The sequence below is a fragment of the Antechinus flavipes genome, chromosome 4, assembly GCF_016432865.1.
Source record: "Antechinus flavipes isolate AdamAnt ecotype Samford, QLD, Australia chromosome 4, AdamAnt_v2, whole genome shotgun sequence".
NCBI lineage: Eukaryota > Metazoa > Chordata > Mammalia > Dasyuromorphia > Dasyuridae > Antechinus > Antechinus flavipes.
Window position 1 is genome coordinate 86,454,448 of NC_067401.1, and position 21,854 is coordinate 86,476,301.

The 21,854-nt window shown below is 40.4% G+C and overlaps 2 protein-coding genes across 13 annotated transcripts in view; one reads left to right on the forward strand and one right to left on the reverse strand.

Annotated features, from left to right (window-relative positions):
• The window catches only part of AKT3 (AKT serine/threonine kinase 3), a 406,801-nt gene extending 402,352 nt beyond the window's left edge, over nt 1–4,449 (forward strand). For all 7 annotated transcript variants that reach the window (XM_051993496.1, XM_051993495.1, XM_051993502.1 and 4 more), the window contains one exon: nt 511–4,449. In XM_051993496.1, the coding sequence (XP_051849456.1) occupies nt 511–596 (86 nt within the window). In that variant the 3' untranslated portion in view covers nt 597–4,449. The remainder of the gene's footprint in view (nt 1–510) is intronic.
• Nucleotides 4,450–6,244: 1,795 nt separating this feature from the next.
• SDCCAG8 (SHH signaling and ciliogenesis regulator SDCCAG8) overlaps nt 6,245–21,854 on the reverse strand; it is a 282,059-nt gene continuing 266,449 nt past the window's right edge. For 5 of the 6 annotated variants that reach the window (XM_051993493.1, XM_051993494.1, XM_051993490.1 and 2 more), the window contains 2 exons: nt 19,517–19,629; nt 6,245–6,598 (listed from right to left, as the gene is read on the reverse strand). In XM_051993493.1, coding sequence (XP_051849453.1) covers nt 6,592–6,598; nt 19,517–19,629 — 120 coding nt within the window. In that variant the 3' untranslated portion in view covers nt 6,245–6,591. The remainder of the gene's footprint in view (nt 6,599–19,516; nt 19,630–21,854) is intronic. The other variant, XM_051993491.1, reaches the window with a different exon arrangement.

The window sequence follows — 21,854 nt, forward strand, 5'->3', positions numbered from 1 at the left end:
TATAAATTTTTTTTTAAAAGTTAAGAATCACTAAACTTTTATGGAAGAAAGAAGTGAGAGCAAATCCCTGAATATCTTTAAAATAGGAATAAAAATAATAGTAATTAATAGTAATAATAAATTGTTATATTAATAGAAACAACAAATACTGAATATGAAGGACATTTTAAATGGAAACACTACTTTTTAGTCATCTTGTAGATTATCAATATAGTTATCTCTTCCTATTGCAGTTTACTTGCCTCATGAGTAATATTTAATCTTTACTGTATGTTGATCATCATAATAAGATGCTATTTAGTTAGAGGCTCTAAGGTTGTGGGGGAAAAGAAAAAGTAATCCTTAAAAAAGTCCAGTTGTAATTTAATGAAGAGCACAAGTGTACGTAACTATGTGGGTTGGAACTTGATCCCTCTTTTGTGGGTATCAGGGAAAACATAATCCTTGAGGTAAAGAGAGTTTTTGTTGAAAAATTAATGTGAAGTTCAAAGTGTTATTTCATCCCCACAGATGATGAGGATGGTATGGACTGCATGGACAATGAGAGACGGCCACATTTCCCACAGTTTTCCTACTCAGCAAGTGGACGAGAATAATCCTCTTGAGTTCTGCTGCACCACTGACATCCTAGGTCTCTTACCAACAGTGATTCCTGGGCATCACCACCAGTCCTAGCCATTCGCTGAGATAGCAGGAGCACTTTCAGACGTCATCCCCAACCCAGCGAGACCCCCCCCCCTTCACCCCCCCCCCCCCGCCCCATCCCCTGTCACACACAGGCACGCACACACAGAGACACAGACACACTTGCCTTTTTGTTTTTGCATGAACTTTTATCTCAGTCTTAAGGTCTCATGCTATTGCTGCTACCGTCTCACTATTATAGCAACTCTAAGAAGTAATTCTGCAATCTTTGGAAGTCATGAGTCCTCCGTTGTACGTCTGTGCACCTGTTGTCATCTTTGGTTTCTCCCTCACCTCAGAGGTTAAAAAAGAGATAAATTGGTTCTAGATGCATTTCTTAACTTTCTAACAGGTGATCAGAATATCAAGTAGACTAAGAAGACTTAGTTCCTAATGTTTTCTTGCATCTGTTTGTGCTGGTCCAAATAAGCAATTTGGAGAAGGTGGTGATGTGCTTGTGCAAAGCTTGGATTAGGGCATATAAGTAATTGAAGCAGGTATATGTCATTAACATCTGGCTGGAATTCATTTGGAAAGCATTTGAGCAAAGGATTTAACTGTTGCTATATATACATATATGCAAATATATGTATATATATATATACACACATACATATACAACACACACACACACACATAGGTAGATAGATAGATAGATAGATAGATGTAAATTCCTCATTGGCTACTGCTGAAGAAGTAGAGGGGCTAGAGTTGCCCAGTGTCACACTTAGGCTTCCAGATTTCATGTGCAATCATGGACAAATAAGCATCACACAGCCAAGGGATGAAGGCGTCATAAACTCAGCATTGTTAAAGTCCCTTGAAAGGTTTAATGAAATGATTTGCACCAGAGAGCATTTTTCCATGTGCTTGGTATTTTAAATTTTTTTCCTTCTTGATGTACATCACTCCTGATGGCTAAAGAATGTAGATAGGCGTAGGGATCCTGCTTTTCACCAAAACTTGTGCACCAAGAGAAACAGGTGTTTGCCTTCCATGTTTTTACTTTTACTTTGTTTTATGTGAATTATCTTTTCACAAATATTAAGATCTTTGAATGTCCTTTGGGGTTGGTTTTGTTTATATTGCAGTAGTATTTATTTTTTTAGTGATGAAGATTGCGTGTGTCCTCCTAGCAGATACAGCTGCAACTTACATAGATTAGGCTTAAAGCAGTTTAGTTTGTCCTACATGCAAAGGAATGTACAAGCTGATGAGAATCATGCACTTTTTTCTCCTATGTGGACATTTTGACAAGGCTCTGAAATTGTATACGCTGCATAGAATTTGGCTTCAGGGGAAGACAGATTGTCATTTAACCGCCTTGGTGCTGTCAATGGAGAGAGCCCAATCACCAGTACCAGGGAGTTAACAAAACAAACCAATGTTTTTGCTCCTTTGAGAATTAATGTATTACAAAAGCCAGGCAGCAGAATAGAAGTGACGGTCTCTTTGGGGCGAAGGAAACGCTTGCAAGTGGTTTGACACCAGAGTGAGGAGGAGAGAAGCACTTTACTTGGCGTACTGAACGTGAAGAGGGCGGATTGAAGACAGCAGCGCGGGCATGTACCAAGTAAGAGAGCCCGGCGTGTCTGGGCAGATCATGGTACATTGATCACTGAATTGTCATCAGGGAAAAAAAAAAAAGAGCACCTCCAAGTTTTCTTTTCTGTATATACTCATGTCCCCAAATCCCAACACTTCTTACTGAATGGGGCATGTATGCAAACCTCATCTTTCTCTTTTATTAATGATCTTCAGATTTAAACCCTCTGGTGCTAGGAGCTGAAGTTTTCCACAGTAGCCTATAAAGCCTACAGGGCCAGAAGGCTGCTTTTACTACCAGTAGAAGGAAATCCTTGCTCCATAGGATTATCATTGAAGTATTCTGGTTTCACAATGTTAGCAGCTCCCACAGTGACAAATGGCAGCATTATGTAGTATTATGATTGTGTGTATGAAAGAGCAAGTGACTTTTAGATAGGAAAAATAATATTCATATGCAGATGTCTTAGCTGCTTGATGCTGAAAGTGCAGATTTAATGTGAGACCACTGCTGGCAGTGGCTACACTGGGGCTGACAAGGGGGATAAAGGGCATTTTACTAAGGCAGCTAAGACACATTCAGATATAGACTTTATTCTAATTTTTCGTATTTCTGAGTGAAGTTCATATTTAATATTAAGTGGTCAATTTAAGCAAGGGATATCTCACTTTTGCTTATACTTAGGGATTTCATCTTTTTACCTGGTGATGTATTATTGAGTTTTCATCTTTGGAAAAGAAAGTAGGAATAGTGAGCACATCCCATAAGTTGTTTTGCATTCATTGGAAAGTATCAGATGAGCCGAGGACATGAGAGCTGGGCCCTGGCTGACTGACCATCCTGAGCATTTGCTCCTTTGAAATGCCCTCTGTGGACCAACAGAAAGCCTGTCGCCCATATGCAAGGCACATCCACTAGTTTTGTTTTTTTCTGTTTCCTTTTTTATTTTTAAATCTTGAGATAAGTGTTCTTCACGACCTTGGCACAGGACACTTCCTAAAGATTAATGACTGGCTCTGACTGAGCCCCAGGCCATCAGCTTCTCCCAGCTGGCTCTTAGTCTCCAGCAACAGCCTGTGGTTCTCTGAACCCTGTGCTTAGCCACTCTGCTTCTATAATCGCATAGTAAAGTTTGCATTTGAGTTTGATGAAATATTGGAAAGCTATTTCAGGTTGAATTTGAAAAAACATTGCTTTCAAGAAAACGGATGACTTATTCAGGACAAACAGAAAATCACTCTGTTAGAGTTTGGGAATCTCTGATTTTGTGCCCCAAATCATGTAAGCTGGGAAAAAAGGATGAAAATAAAGACAAAATTACAATGTTGAAAAGAGATCGGGGGGGACTTGTATTTGCTCACAATTGTAGTTTTAGAATTCTGGCAGGTGCAAAGGCTTTGGGACCTGGAACTCTTCAGTCATGGGATATTTCAGATGTGCTTGACTCCAGTGTACTGACTGTCACTTGAGAGTGCCCTCTTGTACCGCAGCCATCTTTGAGGAAGTCGGCTCTTTCTGTTGGAACTGGAGGCAGATTTGCACACAGCTTTGCGTTCTACACTAACTGCATCTTCCAACACATTCCTGTTGCTTAAAGAACATTATTCCAGTATTGTTTTCCATTTCCCACCCCTGGTTTCTAGCTTCTTAAAGCTGACTCTTCTTGCAGGGGCCATTGTGCTTCTCCTAGAGTACACAAGTAAGGTCCTTCCTTACTAACTGCAGGGTCTATCTATTACACCTCAATGTACACACTTTGCTGCTACTGTTTGTACTGTCTACAGTAGAATTTCCTTATCTTGCTCCTGGTAGTGCATTACAGGCAAGCATGAACTGTAAAGTATTTATTTAAATAAATAAATAAACAACCATAAATGACACCTCTAAATTGGTAATTGAATTACCTCCCTGTAGCTTTAGAGTTTGTGACATTTCTTGACCTTGCTAGTTCTTTCATTAGATCTGTGCAAGATCTAGTCATCTGGTTAAGGATTTTAAGCAGACGTGACTATGAACCCAAGGAACTGTATTACTCTTACTGTCGGTCATACTTAAACTGTTTATTTCCTTAAGTATATGACCCACAAGGATGTGAAATAACTACAAGAAACTGTTTTTGTACACTGTACATCCTTAGTATTTTTACACGTATATGATAGGGATGCACATTATTTTCCTTCGTACAGACAGCTTAAATAAAGCACTATGTCAATCTGCTACTTCTCTGTTTATTATTATTGGCTGTTGTCTGTCATTTCTGAAAGGTCAAAGTGGATATTTTTCTGCAAAAGAACATTTTTTTTTTACAGTTATAATATTAACCACTGAAGATGAGGCTTCTCTGTAATAGAAGTGTGATAGGAAGACATGAAATTCAGATGTAAATTAACCCCCACCCCCCCAAAAAAAAGAACTATTTTATTTCATTGGAGCAATTGCATTCTTTTACTTTGTTTTTCAGTATGGGTTGCACTTAGGAAAGATAAATAGAAGTGAAGAACATATTCTTTCTGCAGTGATAATCACGTAGCCAGCCCTGTTTAAGGACTGTGGGGCAGAGTGTTCTCGTTAAGGAACTCATCCCATTCCATGATTTCCAAAATTTTGGTCTCCACATTCCTATGTAGAGTATCGTGCCAGCTTTGTATCTTTGAGAATGTTCTTGGTTTTCACTTTTTATTGGATGTTTAAAGGCTTGACAGATGACAGATTTGTATGTAAGTCAGCATTCATATGTTCCAGTTCACATGTAGAATCCTGGAAGGTGACTCTAAGAGATCTATAATCTTCCACCTGACTGTTTCTAGCATTATCTCATATGTTGAACAAGTAAATTAACATCAATATTGTGACTGGGCCACAAAAAAGCATAGACTGTGGGGCCAGTAACATTCAAGAGTTGAAGGATTACATATTAGCGGATCAGATGCAAAGATATTCTTATATCTGCTTTCTTGGAACCTCTGGAGTTGATATTTCAGCAGACCAAAATACAAATGTCTTAAAATTCTATTAAAAGAAGATATTTAAAATGACTTTTTAAAACTATGTTGTTAAGAGTAAAATTAAGAATAATTGATATTTCACAGGACCATCTCAAAAGGGTTTCTCAGGATGGAGCATGGCTTTGACATCTAAAAACACACAGTCAGATATTCTCAGGACATGTTTAAGTCACTGTCTCCAAACCTGATATGGATCTATTTTTGGCTAAACATTTCCTTATTGCATTATGACCAAAGTTTTTAAAAATTACTGATCAAGGATTAGGGGTCTGAAAAAGAATGAATGAGAGTCATCAGTTCTAGCCTTGTTTTCCTGTGTTGCACTTAGATGCTTTATTTAAAAGAAGAAAAAGTGCTGGATTTGAAGTTGGAAAACCCATGTTTAAATTCTGGCTCTGCCAGTTAATTCGTGTCACCTCAGGTAAGTCATCTCTCATCACTGGGCTCCAATTCCTCAGCTGTGAAATGGAAGGGCTTTTCCGATCTAACTGTTTCTCCACCTGACACTTTTTTCATCTCAAAACGTCTGAAATATTGAGTCTCCAGTAACAAAAATTTCTATTAATATACCTAATATTGGACTGAATCACTTAATCTCTTTGGCCTGAATTGCCACATTTGAAAAAGGAATAGTTGTCTACATGCTTTCAGCACTAATCCTGTGATGAACTCTATAATCTTCTAAACTCTGTGTCCTGTGACTAACAGACCATGTTTGTGCAGATTGCTCTCTAAGGTCTCATAGGAGTGCACTGATCAACACTATTATCATTATTATTATTAAATTATTAAAATTTTATTATTATTATTGGATACAGAGTTTTCTAAGATGTTGAACAAGAGTAGCAAGTGGGAAAATCTAGGCTATACTACAAAGAAAGGAGGCAGAAGAATGGAGAGATGGGAAGTAAATTGTTGTTTTTTACAATATCACTTCTTTGAAATGTGTAATTTTTTTTTTCAGTTTGGTGTCTGTCAGTCACCATAGGTAAAAAGGTAACATTAGAACTAGAGGCTGAAAAAAGGTCGATTTTATTGAATTTCACCCACATCCTAAGAGTATACAAGCGATCATTACAAAAGTAGCTTCAGAGCAGTGCCCAGAGCTGATCGGCCCATGCGGAGCACACGCTTTTTAGCCAATGGCAGACTTCAGTTTCAGTCCATCCGCACTGTAGGAAGCATTCTAGGAAACTGACCCGACCCTGGCTCCCTTGGAGTCTGGCGAGAGGCACGGCACGGACAGCTTCGGGATGCATCGCAGCATGGGGAGACACAAAACAGATGAATAGAAACATCTCTTTGCAAACGATTTATTTCTGTTTCATCCAGGTCTGCAATTAGATTGTGGTGCGCTCAGCAACTGGAAGACAAACAATAACCAAAGTTAGTTTAAATGGCTTGTGTTCTGTTAATTGCCTTGTGACTCAACTTCCTGGTGTAATCACCTTTTCCTGCAGTTAAATTATCAGAAAGTAAATTTCAGAAGTTAAAAGTGGAAATAGTATATAAACAAATGCTATCTCAAAGGTTTATGCTTCCCCTTGACCTTGCTCTGTCTGCAGATCAAAGACTTCACTCCATCCGAGTACAAACTAAACTATTTTTAATGCTCCAAACCTGAAAAACAACCTGTGTTCTGGAAGTGTTTGTGCACCACATAAATCAGCGTGTTCTGGGAGTGGGACCAGGTCCAATCTTAGCTGCTTCCCCTTTCCAGGAATGAAGACTCTGGTTGGTTTGTACTAGACCTGTTTACCGAAAACTGTTCAGACCGTACAGAAGACAGTTAACTGGAGAAAAACAGGACATGAGGTGTGTGCAGCTAACCACATTGACTGACAGAATCTCTCCCTTAACTTTCAAACTGGGTCTCTATGCATTTGCATTGACTTTGATAAAATTCACATGGAAACCTTTCCTGTGTCCTAGGAGAGGACTTTTGTGCATATTGTACCTTTAGCATCAAACAGTACACCACGCAATTCCCTTCCATGGGCTTAAAATAACAAGATCCGTTTCAAAAGATTTTTTTAACCCTACTGAAAACAAGCTTAGTTCCATTGAAAGGGCTTAATGTTTGACTGTCTTTGCTGATATGGATGGGTTATATACAAGGTATTCCCAAGTGTGCCGTGGCCTAGAGTTAATACTGTAGAGGGGACCACCGACAAATATTGTCAATTCATTCAAAAAACATTCAGTAAACATTAGGTGAAAAGCACTGTGGGGGAAATAACCCTCAAAACCTTTAGTAATAGTTCCTAAGAAGAATGCACAGTTGAAGAAAAAGGGTTAAGTCGGGGGTAAAGTATTGCACTGCAGCCGGGATTGTCTGTGCTCCACAATTAAAGTGGGAATAAATCATTTGCGGTGAAAGATGGGTTGCATTTCTCTGCATGAGCATTTTATATACTGGATCAAGTCAATACCCCAGGCAACATCGCAGATGTGGAACCAATGCCATTTTATTAAGCAATGCTCACTTATTGGGAGATTCCAAAATCAAGCAAGCAGTTAAAGATTTAGAATTTAGCTCAATATTTGTGAACCAAAGATCATGAAAACTAACTTCCTAGGGATATTGCTTTTCATATATTAATTGATAATATTAACTTTCATTTCATTTAGGGGAGAGGACATATTTTACAGCCTGAATACATATGTGTTGTATTATTATTTATGTGTTTGTTTCAATTTAAGACAATATATCAAAACCTACTATATATGAAAAGGCAGTCATCTATATTATACAAAGACCAAAGACAAGGAATAACTGATTCCGTTCTCAAGGAGCTTGAAATCTTATAGAAGAAAAAGATATATAGACACGTAACTGATATAAAAGATGAGGTAAAAGAGAGGTGGGCAAAGGGCTATGAGAAATTTGAGAGGAAAAGTTGAAAGGTGTGTGAGCATGGGCTACAGTCGCATCCATACATTAGATGATTAAAGGAAAACTTGTCTGGTGGATAAGCCTGATGGCCTCTGTTGAGGCTCTGAGCCCAGTAGCTTTTTCTTCATCTTTCTGTGCTAGGAAAATACACAAGGATCAACTCCCAGGTAAGCTTAGTCAAATGTAGGAGGCAGAAACCAATGAAAAACTGCAACAATATTTCTAGAGTTGTTAAGAACTCTATTTTTGTTGTTTGTCACTGATAGGTTTGGATGTCCTCTTCCAAACAATTCTAATAGTTTGTGTATTTGGTAGCTCAATTTAGAAATAATATGCTCAATACTAATGAGATTAAAAATATTTCTTTAGTAATCTATTAAGTTCCATTAAATATCTTGCTGGGAAAAATTAAAAAGAAAAAAAGTGGCCCCATAAATGAAAGCCAGAAGAGGGCTCTCTCTGTGTGGTTTCTTGGTTTCCTTTTTTCTTCTCTGCAAAGGCAAGGCCTGTGGTCTCAGCAGAGCGCTCACTACTGTCAGTCTCTCATGTGCCTGCTGACAGTCATTTCTCAGTTCTGTTGTTATGTGGGGTGAGGTGCTACTCCACTCAGTCTATAAGAAGTATTTTTCTACAACTCAAAGTGCAGGCATGAAAAGTTATTTTATTTATTATGGCAAACACAAGCTACATGGTTGTAACAACTCCCAGCCTCAGTCTTTCCATGGAGCTCCCTGATAAGAAAGCTTTATAAAGCGATCCCATGGTTTAGTCTTGGACTATGTATTTTTTTTCCTGGTAAACCGACTAGGTTAGTTGACTGAATGAGGAAAGTGTTGAACCAGGAATTGATTCAATTTTCAATATTCTCTTTAGAGATAAGAGAATAGGGAAGACATTTTTTTCATCAGGAACAGTGATTGATAGCTGAATAACAGAAGGCAAGGCACATCAAATAGCAGGATTTTTAAATAAATTTTTTTTAAATAAAAAGAATGAAAAGGACCTTCATAAAAAAGTTAAAAGAAAATTCTATTACTTGACTCCAGCAGGGCTCTAGAGATTTATCATCATGTGTCTCATTCTGTGCCAGCATTCAGATGACCTTCCACATTGGTAAAACGCTACTGGAGCCCCTTAGAAAATGAAGTCTCTAGCCTAGTATCTTCTTGGGCAAATGTCTACTTTTTAAGGCAGACCCTATTTTATTTGATATAAACTAATCTGCAGAGTGATGTACTTAATTCCCTATTTAAAGATTCCTCCCAATATGTTGGGTTTTTAGAAGAGAATAAGAGAATAAGGTCATGGATCTCACCTTACCTTAGGGACACAGAATTCCACGTCTGTCTGACAAAACTCATTATCTTTTGCACCAAGGTTCAGTTGCTGACTTAGGAATTTACTAACTCTGTAGCCCTAGGTAAGTCTCAGTTTCCTCATCTATAAAATGGGACTAATAAGAGCATCTAGGTGTGCTATAAGAAGGATCAAATAGGAAAAGAGATAGATATAAAAGTATTTTTCAGATCACTGAAGCGTTTTCTTCTGTAAGCTATTGTCATGTCAGAGAATTATGTCCAGGATGATGATTTCTAGAAATCTACTACTGTCCACTGTACTGTTGCAATTATCACAAGCTAATTAATTAGTTTCTGGTCTTCCTATCAGAGAAAAGGGTACATGGATTTTGGAGGGTTGGCATTAGTTATATCTAGGAACTTTCAGACCTCTTTGCTGCTTTACAGCAATGTGACTGAAGACAGTAAGAACAGAAAAACAAACAAAATAAATCTTGTTCTCTCTGCGCCTAGCAAGTTGTTACCATCTTTTAGAGAGTGAGGATTCCATAGCAGGCAGTGTCTACTCTAGTACTGCCCTGGTGGTAAATTCACCCCCCAGCTGTCCGTCTGTTGAACGGATTTCCATCTATACTGGGCTCCCTGATCTCCAGCCTCTGGTACAGAGAAGAGAGGTCAGGCTTAATGAATGACCTTTCCGCTCTTGACGAGGAAAGTGATAGGAGAGCAAAATGTCTGGGTCCTGCAGTACAGCTTCTGTCTCCTGCTGCTCCATCTCCTATTCCCCAGACTTCATAAGGAAAGAGAGGGGAGAGACAGGGGCCTTCCATTTTGTACAGCATGTCTCAGTCTCTTGCCTTATCTCCAGCTTCCCCTAATGAATGCATACATACCCACTCCTGGACATGCTCCTAAGAGCATAGAGCATGTCCTGGGGATTAGGAATGCCTGTTTGTTGGCTATCATCTAAATCCTGTTCTCCATTCCTCAAAACCAGATTATTTCTCTCCCCTCATCTTTCCCACCCCAAAGTCCCAAACAAACACTTTGTGCCACTTCCAGTGTATCCTCTGGAGTGCCAGTTTACCATCTTAAATCTTTCCACTCCTGCCCTCCAGCAATCAGCGAGACTGCTTCCTGCTGCCTTCCTGCTGATTCACCGCCTCCCTGGTCACCGGGGTGCTGGTTGCACTTTAATTCATTCCCCTTGGCTCACAGGTGAGGGAGGCAGGGCCACCTCCCTCCTTCAGGAACCTCTCCTCCTTTGAGGGCCATACAGTCCGTCTCCAGGACGGACCCCCTTCCTTCAAGGAGTGCTGTATCTGGCTCACAACCTTTGTCTCCTCCCCAACTCCTACCCTCAGATTGATTTGGAGGCTTCAGAGCACACAGTGACACTTCCCTCTAACAAACACCCGTATCATTCAGTTCCTCAACCACCTCCCTTTTCACGGTCTACTAACCTCACTCTTCCCCCCCACCCCAGCCACAGTCCCTTTGATCTTACTTCAGTCACCCCAAGACACACCGCCTTCATGTTCAAGAAGTCTGAAGTCCTCCTATCTGACCATAGTCTGTGTGTTGGTTTCCGACCCACCTCCTCTTCTGCCTTCGCATAAAACCGTAGTTTTGTCTGTAACTGCCAATTCCTTAGGCCCTCACTTCTCTTCCAGGCAATCACCCCTGCCTTTTTTCCGACCCAACCCCTTTGTGAACTGGCTTGATTCTACACTATCCCCTTGTCTGGAGCCTTTGCACCCCCATCGTGTTGTTTGTTGTGGCCTGCACAACCTCAGCCTCGTTGGCCACTTCCATTCCTGCACGCGTGCTGCCCAACAAAAGTGAAGAAAAAAGTCTTTTAATGGTCCTGCTACACAGTCTCAGCTAGACCCTCATGATTACAAGGCAGATCTTCTCCCCTGTCTGCTCCCTGCCCCACTCTGTTCGGCAGCTTTCCCAAACTTCCTCTCTGTGCCTTCGCAAACATCCCATGGTTCTCATTGCCCTGTCCCTCTCATTTGGGAACCCTGCTCCACATGCTGTAGGAAATAAAAGATGAGGCCATTCATGGGCATTCTTTGCTTTTCCTTCTCACCTCCCATCTACCAGATGCCTCTCCCACTATATCTTCCTTCACCCCCCCACCCAAAGTGGTGGGTCACAAATACTTCTTGCCAAGGCAAACCTCTCTACCTGCACAAGCAATCCCATTCCATCCCATCTCATAAGATTCTTCCTCTGTCTTCCCCACTCTCTGACTTATCTTTTTAAAAATGCTTTTTATTTTATTTTTAGTTCTACATAGGCTTCCTCCTTCTACCCTTCCTTCTATGGCCCACTGAAGTCATGCAGAATATTCCCACAGTAGTCATGTCACAAAAAAGCAAGAAAAATACATTCTTCAGTTGGGGTTCAGAGAATCAATTCTCACTTATTTTCAGTCTCTTCTGTATACTGGCTCCTTCTCTACTGTCTACAAATGCACCTATGTCTATCTTCTGCCTACCCCCCAAATCCTATTTGATCCTTCCATTCCCACAAGTACTCATATGTCTTCTGCCCTTTGTGGCTGAACTTGAGGAGAACATGCACAATAAGTGCTTCGGCTTCCTCTCCTCTCCCTTCAGCCCTGCAGTGTGACTTGTGATCTTATAATTCCTCCCAAAGCACTCTCTTTGATGTTCCAACAATCTCTTAGTTGCCGTGGCATTTCTCAGTCTTCATCCTTTATGACCTCTGCAATCTTCTCTGTATCTCTCCTTGATACTCTCTTTTGGGGCTTTTGGCACACTCCTTTCTCTCCGACCTCCTCCCTGCCAGACCTCTCTCCTCAGCCTCCACAGCTGTGTGATTATCCGGATCGTGCCCACCCATGTCCCAAAGGCTTTCTCCTTTGGCTCCTCCTCTTCTCCCTCCATACTAATTCACTTGATCTCATCAGCTTCCAAGATTTGATTATCTTTATGCAGCTGACTATCCTTTCCATTCACTTTTCCACTGACCTCCAGTTTTATGTTTTCTCTAAGTGCCTTCCAGCTCAAACTGGAGGTCCAATAGACTTCTTAAACACAACAGGTCCAAAACCAAACTCACCGTCTTTCCCCCTCATTCCCACTCCATCCTCTCAGTCCTGCAGGCTCACAGTCCAGGGAATGTCCTCAAATCACTTTGTATCCAAACTGTTGCTGAGACTGATTTCACTGTTGCGAAATCCCTCTCGCACATCCCCTTCTCCCTTACTTTGCTACAATGTCCTCATCACCTCCCATATAGACTATCCCAATAGCCCGATATTGTGGTCTGCCTGCCACAAGCTTCTCTCCATTTCAGTTCATGCTCAATTTAGCTGCTAAAATGATTTTCCAATCATGTCATCCCCTCCCACTGATTCCCCATCAGTCAATCACCTCCAGAATCAAAAGGAGAATCTTCTCTCTCTGAGGCATCCAGAGTCAAGCTCCTGCCCAGCCTCCCACTCCCATATTCTCCTATCCAGTGATCCTGGCCCCGCCCTTGCTGTGGCATAAACAGGATATTCTTGTAGCAGTTTCTCTGGCTGCCCCCAAGCCTGGAATGCCATCTTCTCTCATCTCATCTCAACCTCTTGGCTCCTCTTGGCTTCTAATCTTAGAAGCTTCATAATCCCAATTGTTGTATTTTATAAATAGTTGGTAAAAAGAACTCAACTGGCCATTGTCAAAGTGGACTCAGGTCATCCTCAAATCTTGGCTAAAATGTATCCTTAAGAGTTCTGTTTTCCCAGTTCAAAAACATAAAAATCTGGGTGCTTTTGTGCAGAGAATCTTGCTCAATCTACCTCCCGACTTGAGTCCAGAGTACCAGAGATGATCTTTGGTGTTCTCCCATTGCCACTGTATGTCCCCCGAGGGCAGCAGCTGCCTGGGGAAGGGAGGACACAGAGCCTTCTGCACCTTCCTTAGCAGTCACCATCCATTCCATTACAATCCGCTGCACCAATGAAAGCTTCTGCTAGAAAGAAGGCATCTCATGTGCCACGTCTTCAAGACCTGAGACTGGGCTCTTTATATCCAAGGAATTACAGATCTGCAGCAGGCAGAGAATTGCAATTACCAGGGAATGAAAAGATTTCCTTGCACATAAACAGAAGATTGGTCTTTTTTTGGCCCTTGTAATATAGCACCTTGACCGAAGACTTTGTGCTTTCGATCACAGCTCAAAGCCAGAGAGAGATCATAGTCCACTTCTCTTGGTTTATATGCTATGGGAATGGAAATCCAGGCAGCGCGGATCAGAAGGCCGCACAGCCTTTGCAGAGGAGAGGCGGATCACATTTATTGATGGATGTTCCGCTACCTTTGCGTCTCACAGTATGTGCCAGCTGAAGAGGGCTCCTCCAGCAGCTGGTAGCATCCCGAGTCTGGAGTCTTGCAGGCTTCCTTGAATCACAGAAGTCACGAGAACTTTCTCGGCACACGGGCAGGTGTCTGTGTTGTTATATGAACCACGTTTCCATGGTAAATAGATTTTCAGAGCTCCCGAGGGCTAGACAGTGTCTCTGACAGCAGAGTGGTGCCTCTGGCTGCCTCATGTTTGAAAGCGTTAAAAATAAAGGCAACGTTGACATTTGGGGTTGTAATGTGATGGAATTGCAGTCTTTTAAAGGCAAGAACCACTTATCTCGCTACATGTAATATTCAGTGTTTTGTTCACTTGTCTAATTGGATTAAAATATTTAGCTCCCTTTAAAATCTTGATTGTGAATTTATATCGCAAAATGTAATGTCTGACTTGGGAAGCAATAGATGGAACAAATGTATCTGAAGCAATATAAAATTCATTTTCCTTGCATGATGCTTGGTTTGAAATTACTCACTCTTGGGCAAAATGAACTGTCAAAGGAAGAGCAGGTTTGGCTTAAATGGAAGCCTCTGTGCATTTCAATATTAATTATGCATAAAGCCCCAGTTTAAAAAGTTGCTAAAATGCACAGTATTTGAGATATGTGTGGCAACTTCTCAGCAGGTCAGAGGATCTTGAAATTTGAAATGCAGTGTAAGGGTCTCATTTCTGCCTTCAAAAGCACCCTGGCAGCAGGGAGTTAATGACATTTTAGCTGCATATGTTCAAGTTTATTTTAAAAAATATGCAACAGTCACTTTGGTTGACAGTGTCTTGTACACAGTTTTGAAAGAATCAGGGCAAACTTTAACAGAGTCAGTTTTTATTTGAAAAATATTTTCTGGGAATGTATCAGTGTTTATTTTTGAGACTGACAATTCGGGTGAAAATCAGGATAAAAACAAAAAAACAACAATTTGGTTGAAATCAAATTGTTTGTTTTCATCTATTTGGAATTCTTTCCAAAAAATCTTGATTCAGGAGGAGGCTTTTTTTTGAGTTTATTCAGCGTATTTGCTGTTATATTCAGGCACCATCTGTCCTGCAGGTAGCTAACTTTGTGAAAGATGATTCTAAGGCAGTAAGGTGTAGAGCTGAGGGCTCCTAAAAAGAAAGCCGATCTAAGTGTGGCGTGGTGTAAAGAAGCTGAGCCGTGATCGCCTAGGTGTCCAATGCTTGTGATAACTCTCTCTAGCCAGGACCTCTTCAGCCGAGTTTCCTTATCCATAGCTTCCTCACGTGCCATCATCTAAATCCTATACCCTGTTAAAATTGTTAACATCCCCAATAAGTCTCTCTTTTTTCTTTCATTGGTTAATTTTCGGATCGCCCATTGATTGGTTTGTTAGCGTGAGATAATGTGGATCATTTTCAAAGTGGCCACGTGTAATTGTCAAGGCTATTTATAAACCACAAATTTAGGTGACTATTTTAAGACAGTTTCAGAATCCTTTCAATAAAAACTTGTAAAAATGACTAAAGCTGAAGAGATTTAAAAGGGAATGACTTCCTAGAATTAACACTTTAGATGGGATCAAATATCCTGTCTGGGATATTTGTTTGGTTACCAGAAAATGCAAAAAGCAAAATAAGTAAAGCCATATCCAAATTAAATTTTTAAAAAGCAAACATTAAAAAAAAATCCTATCAATGTATAGATCACTTCTGTCCCCCCCCCCTCGCCCCGCTTTTCCAGATGTCAAACTCCCCATGAAAAGATCCTTAACTCCCCACCAGCTGGCTCCCTACTTCCTGGCCAGCTGTTAAAGCCTCCAGGCTTTGAGTCACAAACCTCTGACCCTGCTCCCTGCTGTCAAACTCTCCAGATGACTCTCTTTTCCTCTCTCAGCTGCTAAAGTCTTCCTCAGCTCCAGGACTTAAGTACTGGATAGAAGATTTTAAGATAGAAATATTGTCCATTCTAGAAAGACCGACCTTCCTTAAGAGGTCATAAGAGGCTGTGACAGTTCATATTTTGCTCAGAGGAAAAGATAGTAAGACTGTAGTGGTAGGAAACAATTTCAGGCTTGTAGTGATATAAGAAGTGGAAACAGAGAAAGTGGTTTGTAAGTATATTGGAATGTTTCCAGAGATAGGTTGATTATTGCTGCAGTTAACTCCTACAAGAACTAACGCAGGCCTTTTTATGATATTTAAAATTTCTGTTGGAGGAGGTAAGATCTTGTGCTCAAAGATGAAAATCCTAAAGCCCTTCCTGTAATGAGAAGCCCCACAGGATTGAACCAGATCAGCCCTCACAGGCTACTTAGCCATTCAATAATACCACTGAAGGGAAATATGGAAATTCTCGTTGCCAAAAATATTGCTGATGTGGTTAAGTCTCTGAATGTCTCTCTCTGTTAGGTATCTTATTATGGTTCACATTTCAGAATTTAAGCAGAAGTAATTTAAGATAATATAGCCTAGTTCTACTCTTTTGCACTGGGCAGAAAAAGAAATCACTCTCCTCTTCCTGAGCCCAAATTCTATCCAACAAAGGCTATAGACTTTGGTGGTATAAACCCATAGCTATAGGGCCCATTGGCACCCAAAGCTTAAATCCATCCAAGTGACAGCACCTCTATTTCAGAGCAGAGACATGTGACACAAACACCTGGATTCTTGGGTGTAGAGATGGACAGAGATTTGGTTCAATTATCCTTTGCCTACAGGATGCAGATTTTTATATAGCCAAAAGACATCTCAGTTTGTTTCTGGGTGAAAACTTGTCTGCTAATGAAATGACCAGGTGGACAACCAGGACACTACCAGTAAAATATAACATTGGCAAAATATTTCAAATTATCGTAGAAATATGGATGTAGCCTCTGGCTTTTTACTTTTTAATGTGTAGTGGTGTTTGTATATGTGTGTGTGTATTTTAATGGTCATATGCCACCAGCCCACATTACTCTAAGGTAGGGTATGTAGAGAGAGAGAGACTATAGAGTCTCATCTGTGACATCAAAGGGGCCATTTGCTGTAGATGACATTTCAACTGAAATTTTAAAATGTAAAAATTATAAATTACTTGAGTTAAATGAAAGTGGATGCAGTATCATATGACATCTGATAGTGATATGTAATTCACCTGACTATCCAACCATGGACAGAAAAGATGTTATTACTGTCGTCATATTGACATAAAACTTTCAGGTCTATACTGTAACTCTGTAAAGTGTTATTATTCCCAATTTACAGATAAGATAATTGAGTCAGTGATTTGTACAGAGTCACATCCCTAGCACTGAAGCCAGAATATAATTCTCCTTACACACACACACACACACATACACACACACACACACACACACACACACACACACACACAAATTCTTTCTCCTGTCTCCCTTCGAAATTATGCTCTTGAAATCTTAATTCCGTTATTCACTAGCTGCAAAGAGTGTAGAGTTTAGCTGTGCACCCAGTTAAAATAAAGAAATAAAAAGCCAACATTCTTGATAACAATGACTGTATCTTTCTTGTTCCAGGGCTGTCATCCTGCCTTCAAGGAAAAAAAAAAGGGGGATCTTAATATACCAGAAAGCAACATGGTGTGTGCTGTGCAGTCATATGTTTTATGTTAAATAGCTGTCTTAGCTGTTTTAAATGGTTCATTGGAAGTTTCACTAACATGAAGCCCTTCTGCACTCTAGAATTCAACGAGCTTGTTCAATTGTAAAAATCCATCACAAGAGGTTGAAGCACACTGACACCGCCTGAGTCAAGTCTGGTGCCATTCCTGGGTGACAAACAGCCCTTCAGTTTATGGCTTCAGCTGAGAGCTTTCAAACCTGGATGGCTGCCTCCTCTTTGAACGCTCAAGTTTGCTACAGCACGAAGCCAAAATTTATCTCTCCCAAATTTCTTTTGTCATGTTCCTATTAAAATAACTCCAAATGTAATATCTGAATCTGAAAGGTTTCTTTAGAGATGAGCCAGATGGGCTGGTATCAGATAGCACGAGCTGGTCAAATCACTTCTGTTGCTTCAGGCAGGGGAAGAAAGCCCTGCTGGCTGCTTCCAGAGGATGTGCTAGTTTTTTCTGCTGCATCTTCCTGAGAAGCTCACACAGTCCACAGGGCAATTAGGAGATTCTTACAACCTTAAGAAAAGTCCTTAAAGCACAGATGATTTTTACGTTTAAAACTGACAGTGCTCAGGAGGTAAGAGGGGACTTAAAAGGCAACTCACCTATTGTCATGATCAAGTTGAGAGAATGATTTTTGAGGCCAAAATTTGCTTCTGTGGAGCCTCTCCCCATTTGTTTGTATGAATGGGCCTTTCAGCTGCAGAATAGCTAAGAGTTTTTAGGAACTGTACTCCTAGTCTTGAGATGATAAGTGTCCAGTCCTGCAATGGTGCACGCAACCTGGTAGCCTTCCCTACATTATCCTAGATAGGGCCTAGCTCTGGCTCCTGAGGTTAACTGAAACCTCCCTGCCTCCAGGCCTAGGGGAAGACACTAGGAATGATGGCTGATTGGGCCAGAATCAAAGGAGAAGGCTTTTTCTTATTCTTGTTAGCCCTGGTTCTGTGCCTTTTTCTCTCCTCCTTCATCTTTGTCACTAGCTCTCCACCCACAGAGGGATTTGGGGTTGGGGGAGTAGGTCAGTGAGGAATTCTGTAACATTTCATGCCTTCTATATAAAAGGGGGAAAGATACAGAAGACCACCTGCAGCTCCTAGGGAAGGGCCTCTTCTGTGCAGGATCTAGAAGCAGAATGGGCACAGGTGGGACTGCACCAGCCAAGGGATTCCTCCACAAAAGAAATGATAGAGCCATTAAAGTAGAGCAACAGATTTAGAGAGGGCATGGTTGCTAGGATGGAGAGATTAACTTTCACAGATGAGCCTGAGGTTGAGAGGAGAAGTGACATGTACCAGACAGTATTTGAACTCAGGTGTCTGGACTTCCAAGTCTGTGCACTCCTGGCTTTTGTGCTGTACTTCCTGGGACAGATTAGACAGTCCCCAGAAGAGGGGATCACAAAGGGGAGGGAATCACCCCTGTGCCCTGGAGGTCTCTGGTTCCTAAAAGGATGGAAGAGTTCTGTTGACATGTTAGTTTTCAGTTATGTTGTCCCGATTAATAATATAAATCTACTTACTTTGATGAGAGTTTAATAAGAACCTGTATGTAATCCTATTCAATAAATGAGAATGACTTTCAATTGGTGACTTCATCACCCTCAAAAAAAGTTCTAATGGGGTGACAAGCACAGCTACTCTGAAAAGAACACGCCACAAGACAGCCTGGCATAGGTTTGGGAGTCCAAAGCCTCAGATTCAAATCCTGATATCATGTGCCATTTTTTTTTGGTTGAAGTATCCTTCACCTTTCTGAGTCTCAATTTCCCCAAATGTGAATTGAGGGATAATAACTAAACCATAATATCATTAATAATAAAAATAATAATAAATAAGGGACAATAAATACATCAGTTTATATATTTCCCAAGGTTATTTTAAGAAAAGACCTTAAACAATGAAACTTCATGTAAAAATGAGCTATTGTTATTCCCACCCCATAGCTTCACTCAAGCTGTGGCCTCCACCTGCCCTCCTCTTCCTTTTGTCTTTTCAAATCCTCCGATCTATAAAAGGACCAGTCCATGTACTTCAAGAGTATAGTGATGGGAAACATTTTAATTATGTGTGATAGTCTGCCGTTATACAGTGATGTGGAAAGAGCACCAAAACCCACTATGTAATCAGGAGACTTCTCAACATATTCGATGAGCCTGTAATTGTAGAATGAACCAATGAGGTTTGATCCAGCAAATCCAGATCGGCAAATCGAAAAATTTCCTTGAGTACCTGTGGTGTAGAACAAAACTTCTTAAACTGTGGGTCATGACCTCTACATGGAGTCATGTAACAATGTAGGGGTTGTGAAATTATGATTTATCATCAGTAAATGTTTGATTTCTATACCTAATTTCTATACCTGTATATCCAGGGTCATGTAAAAATCTCTCAGATAAACAGGGATTGTGAGAGGAAAAAGTTTCAAAAGCCCTAGTATACAAAATACTATTTTCATCTGGTAACAAGAAAAGCACAGAATACAAGAAGATTTAAATCCTGGGATTTTTCACTTAGCACTTTTGTGACACTGGAAAGGTCACTTTAATTCTGTGGCCCTCAGTTTCCTCATCAGTAAAACAAAGAGTTTAGATTAGATGCCTTCTGAGGTTCCCTCTAGCTCTAAATCTATGATACTAAAATTAAGTGGAACATAGTTCAAGGATTGATTTTATATCAATCAACAAGCATTAAGTGCTTAGTGTGTTCAGCACTGTGCTAGGCACAGGGCCAAAAGTCCCAACATAGAAACTATTTATTTCAGTGAGATTCTGTCCTCTTAAAATGACACTGATCTCTTCTTCCAAACTCAACAAAAGCTTCTGGTAATCAGCGTTTTTAAACAGCATACAAGTTTTACAAAGCACCTTTCCCAAAACAAATTTATAAGGTTAATGACGGATGATTGTAGCCGTTTTCTATAATGAAACAAACACAGGGAAATTCAATGCCTTTGCCAGACACTTCAATGTAGGCCTTGCACCTATTAAGATCCCTGCTTTTTCAATTACCAAGCTTCTCCCTTAACACCAAATTTAAAGCTTTAATGATACTACCTGATAACCCTGTCCTGTTGTTTCAGTGGGGTAGAAAGGAAGGAGAACGGACTTAATAAGATCTGGGTTCAGATCTCAGCTCTTGCACTAATTGTGTGACTCTTGGTAGCTTCCTGCTCTTGGCCTGTTTCCTAATCTGTAAAATGTGGATACCCCTTTTCACTATTTACCTCAAAAGAAAGTAAAGGGTTAAATTTCTGGAAATGTAGTGGACTATATAATTAAGCTGTAAACTCCCCTGGAGGGTAGGGGACTATAATTAGGTTTAAGGTCCTGGAAGGTAAGGAACTATATAATTAGGTTGCAAATTCCTGGAGGGTAGGGGACTATATAATTAGGTGGTAAACTCCAGAAGGTAGGGATCTAAAACTAAGTGATAAACTCCTGAAGGATAAGGGACCATAATTAGGTGGTAAAGTCCTGAAGGTAGGAGACTAAGATTAGGTTATAAGCTCCTGGAGGGTAGGGGGACTATATAATTAGGTTTCAAGGTCCTGGAGGGTAGGCAATTTTATAATTAGATGGTAAGCTCCGGGAGGGTAGGAGACTATATAATTAGGTATAAACTCCTAGAGAGAAGGAACTAAAATTAGGTTGCAAGGTTCTGGAGTATAGGAGACTAGCATTAGCTGGTGAGCTCCTAGGGTAGAGGACTATATAATTAAGTGGTAAACTCCAAGAGGGTAGGGGATTATATTTAGGTTGCAAGGTCATGGAAGGTAGGAGACTATATAATTAGGTTGTAAACTCCTGGAGAGTAAGGGACTATAATTAGGGGTAAACTCCAGAAGGTATTGGACTATAATTAAATGATAAACTCCTAGGAGGTAAGGAACCATAATAAGGTTGTAAACTCCTGGAGGGTAGGGGACTATTAATTAGATGGTAAGCTCCAGAAAGTAGGGAACTATAACTAAGTGATAAACTCCTGGAGGGTAAGGGACCATAATTAGGTGATAAACTCCTGAAGGTAGGAGACTAAGATTAGCTTGTAAACTCCGGAAGGGTAGGGGACTTTATAATTAGATGGTAAGCTCTGGGAGGGTAGGAGACTGTATAATTAGGTGTAAACTCCTAGAGGGAAGGAACTATAATTAGGTTGCAAGATCCTAGAGGGTAGGGGACTATATAATTAGGTTTCAAGGTCCTGGAGGGTAGGCAATTTTATAATTAGATGGTAAGCTCCGGGAGGGTAGGAGACTATATAATTAGGTATAAACTCCTAGAGAGAAGGAACTAAAATTAGGTTGCAAGGTTCTGGAGTATAGGAGACTAGCATTAGCTGGTGAGCTCCTAGGGTAGAGGACTATATAATTAAGTGGTAAACTCCAAGAGGGTAGGGGATTATATTTAGGTTGCAAGGTCATGGAAGGTAGGAGACTATATAATTAGGTTGTAAAC